The following is a 5,477-nucleotide window of genomic DNA, read 5'->3' on the forward strand; positions in this document are numbered from 1 at the left end:
CTCTCTCTCTCTCTCTCTCTTTTCGCGTTATAATATTGACGATTATTATTCCGTTAAATTAGTCGTACGTTATAAAAATCAATAAAATAATTTCTGAAAATCATTTGTTTTATGTTCATATCACTTTACGCGTAATTTTTCTCTATTATTTAACTCAATTTAGTAAAACTAATTAATATAACATACGATTATAATTTAAGAGATAACTAAATGTCGATATTAACAAGAGAGAGGACGGAAGTAATACTTTCAATCTCTTGAACAATTCTCACTCTCCTTCTTTTTTTCCTTCAGCTTCCCTCTTGTTCCTATCATAGAGAGATCACACAATAATCGAATACATCCGGAAGTTAAATAAAGCAATCTGACTCTACACGAGAATGATACGAATGATACGTCCCGGAGACGCGTTACGAGTGCGATATGCAACATCGTCGTTTACCTACTTAAAAGAAAAAAAAAAGGCGCACTTACTAAACTTCTTTAAAGCACAACGGCGGCGTTGTCTTCGTGGCTGCAGCCAATTAGCCGCGAATCTTGTATGGAGGATCGAGCGACCGAGCGACGTGCTCGCGAGGGCGAGGAAAGGGTTCCGATCGTGCCGCCCGCGCCGCCACGTGAATAAGGCCCATTTATGTAAAACTTTCAAGCGTTTTTAAATACGCGCTTCCGAGGTAATCTGCCATCGTACGAAATTGGGTAGAAATTGGTCGAATCCGCGAATACGAGGAACACAACGAAGCGCACAGTGATCTTTTAGCCAAATACCGTCTGTCTCGGATAATTCGATAGAAATCTCGCCGATTATCCTTCCCTTCTCGCTGATTTCACATATAAATGTTTATACACACGAACAGACCGGTTCTCAAAGCGACGATATTTGAAAAGTGCTGTTAACTGATTTACACGCGATGTAACGCGAGGATTCTTCGGTCGAAGAAATAAAGAATTCAAAAACATTCTCTCTTTCCAGGAACTCGAAACTCGAACTTCGGGTGAATTATATAAACGCCGGAAATCGGCGCGGCGATCAAAGATTTTATCAAACAAAATCTGCCGGGCTCGTCTCGTCCGTTTCTTTCTCGATCACGACGTGCTATCGTGCGTATACGAATATCGTGTGTTGTTAAACCGAAGTTATATTATTGGCGAGAAAGAAAAAGAGACAATTTCACGAAAACGCATCGCGCCCCAGAGACTCCACAGTAAAAGGCAGACGCGCGCGTTTATTTCAACGACATTAGAGACTTGCGTTCGTCTACTGTCGCCACCTCGGCGATAAATACTAATTGAGATTAACATCAACAACAACGCCTAACAGGTGTTCCGTGAGAAATTTCGAAGCGAGGAAAGAAGATCCGAAGAAAGAGGGTGGAAATCTGAGAACGAAAAAGAAAAAATGAATCTCTCCAGCTTTCGACAGAAACACACATAAAGTTCACAACAACTTTCTCAATTTACTCAAAGAATATCATACATTTCAAAAATTTTTTTCGCCATTCTAGAAAAATAGTTTTCGAAAAATCTTAGAATATTTATATACATGCACGGAAAGAACGGTTTTGCTAAGGTATCTAAACACTTAACTGTAAATACAGATCTGAAAAATGATTTATTTATTGAACTATCAAAACAATTTTGTAGAATGTGCTCAAACTGATTGCTAATGTCAAAAATTTTTGCAGCGTTGTGCTCGTGTTTCCTACGTAATTATTTTGATAGCCAACAAAATTATTTTCAGATTTGTATTTGCCTAAATTTTTAGATATTTTAACAAAATCCTTTCATATATAACTATTCGGAAATGACAAACTTGGAAAATATGAAGAGTTGCGAAACGGTAACTGACTCCTCAGAAGGACAAACCTATATTAAATCAGAGAAGCCTGCTAATGAATTTACTTAGTTGGGCACGATTAAGAACGATCCGAAAATGGTTAGTATGGTAAAAAAAAATATCAGGGTCGACAGCTTAAACAGACTTAAGCTGACGGCCAGCGGAAATCAATCGAGGCAAGTTTCAAACGTGCACAACTGGCCGGCCGCATTACCAGCTAGGTATACAATTTTTGGAGGATTGCATCTATAAATCTCCCACACCTCCTAACATTTCGACATTATTACAGCGGTAATTAAATCGTTCGGAAGCCTCTAGCGGGTAATGGAAAGAGTGTGAAATCGAACACAAAAAAATGTGGTTTGATTATACCAACAAGACGTATACATATAGTTGAATGCATTCTAGTGAAACCGAGTGAAACCATCAAGTAGAATTTCTATCATGATTCGCGCGATATCTTATAACTAGAACATTTGATTTAGATTTTTGTGATTGTTTTCGAACAAATAGGCTGGTTGAATCTTCTAAACTTCCAATTAATGCAATCATCACGGTGAAAAAAAATATAATAAATAGTATTTATTAACATGTTTGTGTTAATTAACACAAAAATTTTGAATAAACTGTTTGCGACACGTAAAACGTATTAAATTTAACACAAATTTAAATTTTCCAAAACTGCGTAGATCTTTTTTTTTAGTGAAGAAGAAAATTTTGTACTATCGTGAATTAACAACAGGGGCGCGTTTGTTTAACGAAATTTTCGTTATTCGCGAATTCGTTTGATTATTCGGCAAACACACGTGTGATACGCACACGGCATTGATCGACCAAATTTGTATGCCGTACGATGTCGTTGTTACTGTTTTGAAAACGTCGCGACATAAAAGCGGCGCTCGATTATCATTGCAATCTCGTACGATGCGATTCGTTCAGGTCGAATTATGCAGACCTTCGATCTTCCATCCTCCTCGCGTGCGTAAACATGAATGTTGTAAACACTCTAGCAGACGCAACGGGCGTTCACAGTTCGACGACGCGCGTCCGATAAAGGAGACGGGATAGTTAAATAAGACAGAAATAAACTAGAACGGGTAAAACGAAACCTGTGTAAGAAGAATGGAATTGGCAGAGGGAAAAAGAGGGCACGAGCAAGCCGGTGGACATTGCTAGATCCTTATAAAGAAGAGAAACGAGCTACATGAGTCCTTTTCTCTCCGCTCGCGTGCTCTCTCCCTCCCTCCCTCTCTCTCTCTCTCTCTCTCTCTCTTTCCCGGTGCAACAATTCCCCCAAGATATTTAAACGCTACGTCATGAAGTAGAAAACTCCTGGTTTACTTTACAAAGCACGGTAAATGCCAGACAAATATACGGTACATTTTGCATTTTAAAAACTCATCGAGATAACAAGAGCTAAGATTTAACATCGATAGCGGCGAGCGACAATTTGTCACTTAAAAAATAAATGGTTGCGTTCAGTAGAAAAAGCAGTTTTGCAACTATTGTAACATTCTACAGTAGTTTGCACTTGGGTCTGTTCTTTATCGATAAACTCTCTGAACTGGTGCACACCGGTGCAATAAGTTTATTTCACACACTTTAACTTAGTTGGTTGGAGCACAGGGTGAGCACTGCTCCAGTTCAGAGTTCTTCGATAAGCAACAGGCCTTTTGACTTTCGCACTCAGGGAACTGAAATCCAGAGTCGAAACGTTTACAATTAACTTGGTTGGAAAGTACATTCAATTGTTTGCGAATTGTATGTTATCGCGCGTCTTATAAATCTATTACTTACGTACCAACAACCGTGGAGGTTCATATAAGCATTTTATTTATATTAAAAACTTTTTTAATATGATTAGTCTTGCTCTAAATTACTCAATGGATCTAAATGCACAAGTCAACCATATTGAAGAATCTTACAACAGATGCAAAGCTGCCTTTTTCTGCCGAACGCAGCCAAAGACGAGACGGCGCGGCGAGAGCTTTCGCCGAGACGGTCGTTGGATCTCACGTCGATCATTGTCGTCATTCGACAAATTCGTCAAAAAATGCGAGGCACACGGAGACGCAAACGAAGGTCACGTTTTAGCGATAACCGTGGCAAGGTACGGAGGAACACGTTTTACATGGTGAAAGCGTAATCTCGCAAAGCCGTCGCGCGTCGTGAGGAAAGCATTATGATGAGCCGCGGAGGGGAAGGAGCACCGAGCGCAGAGCACGTCACGGATGTGCGCTCGGTCGCCACGCCGCGCCGCGCCGCTCCGTTTCTTCTTCCTTTTTCTTCCCATTTCTTTATTCTTCTTTTTCTTCTCGCGCGCGTTCCTCATTATGTAAGGCCGTCGCGGTCGCGCTCAGAACGGAGCCGCGGAGTCCGAGGCACGTATAGTCGTATAGCCGTGTTCGCCACGTACGACGCCTCTCTAACCTTTAAAGGACAAGAGACCGCTCCCAGGCGACAACCGAGCGAAAAAATTGCCGTTCCGTACGGAGGAGATTGAGAAACCTCCGGTTTCTCGGGGAGTCTCGGGATTCGGGAGACGAGATGGACCGGAAGAAGAGGTGGACCTTCGTTTGACGTTTGCCTCGTGGTACTCTCTCACCTTTCCCAAAGATCGTATCGATCGATAGCGAGCCATCGGCACGTTTAGGGTAAACAACGGATAAACAAGATTTATAGATCGTTACTCACCTGCGGCTCGATGCGGTCTCCTCGCCCAATCGTCCTCAATCAAAGGTGCGACTTTTCGCGCGCGCAGCGTCAAAGGACAGGAAGCAACGATAAATAGGATCGGCAACATCAGACCACCGTGAAGCTGCATCTTGGCGACTCTCGGTCTCTCACGGCGGCCACCCTATTCTCTCTTTCTCTTTCTTCTCCCTCTGCCGTTTATCAGCCGAGAGAGTTACTCTCTCGCACACGGTCCTGGCACTCGTGCTGGTACCTTACGCATATAGCGCGTCTTCTTCCTCCTCCACCCGTTACTTGTCTCGCACTCTCTCCTTCTCGCTCTCCTTCCTCGTCGTCGTTGTCGTCGTCGTCGTCGTCGTCGTCGTCAAAGCCGCCGCACTGGTCTATTAACGACCGTCCACTGCACAAAACTTTCTGCACTATCTCGCACTACGCAAGCTATCCTTTACTTCCGTCGCGGCGCGTACGACAGAAGGAAAAAGACAGAAAAGGATGACGTAGAAAGCGTTTAAGCGCGCAACGCTCCGCCCGCGCCGCCTCTATTCTTCCTATTCAGCCGTTTCGACGTGTCGCGTCGTCGAGATGATACGCGAAAGTCCAAGACGATCCTCACGCGGACGTTCCGCATTACCGCACACCTCGCAGTCTCGTGCGAAGGGAACGAAGCGAGGTGAAGCGAAGCGAAGCGAAGAACTGTGCGAGAAAGCTTACCCGCCGGTCGCGCGCCGCGCTCTCTCGCAACTCCGAACTCCGAGCCGCTATTCGCCGAGCGATCTCTCGATTCGCGCTCCTCTCGCGCCTCTCCGCACCACCGTCGTGTCGGCCACGAGAGCGCGCGATACTGCGGCGCACGTTTTATAAGGTGGTAGGTACACGGCTGCGCTACGAGAATGTCCCGAGCCCGAGAGACGAAGAGACACGGGAGAGCAGAGCAGCCAGCGGCGGG

At 44.1% G+C, this 5,477-nt stretch overlaps 1 protein-coding gene across 1 annotated transcript in view; it reads right to left on the minus strand.

Moving 5' to 3' along the window:
* The window catches only part of sog (chordin short gastrulation), a 48,160-nt gene extending 42,690 nt beyond the window's left edge, over positions 1–5,470 (minus strand). Inside the window, exon 1 of the mRNA XM_018452055.1 lies at positions 4,532–5,470. Within this exon, the coding sequence (XP_018307557.1) occupies positions 4,532–4,661 (130 nt within the window). The 5' untranslated portion in view covers positions 4,662–5,470. The remainder of the gene's footprint in view (positions 1–4,531) is intronic.
* Positions 5,471–5,477: the final 7 nt, after the last annotated feature.

This window comes from Mycetomoellerius zeteki, unplaced genomic scaffold, assembly GCF_001594055.1.
Source record: "Mycetomoellerius zeteki isolate Tzet28-1 unplaced genomic scaffold, Tzet1.0 scaffold328, whole genome shotgun sequence".
NCBI classification, from domain to species: domain Eukaryota; kingdom Metazoa; phylum Arthropoda; class Insecta; order Hymenoptera; family Formicidae; genus Mycetomoellerius; species Mycetomoellerius zeteki.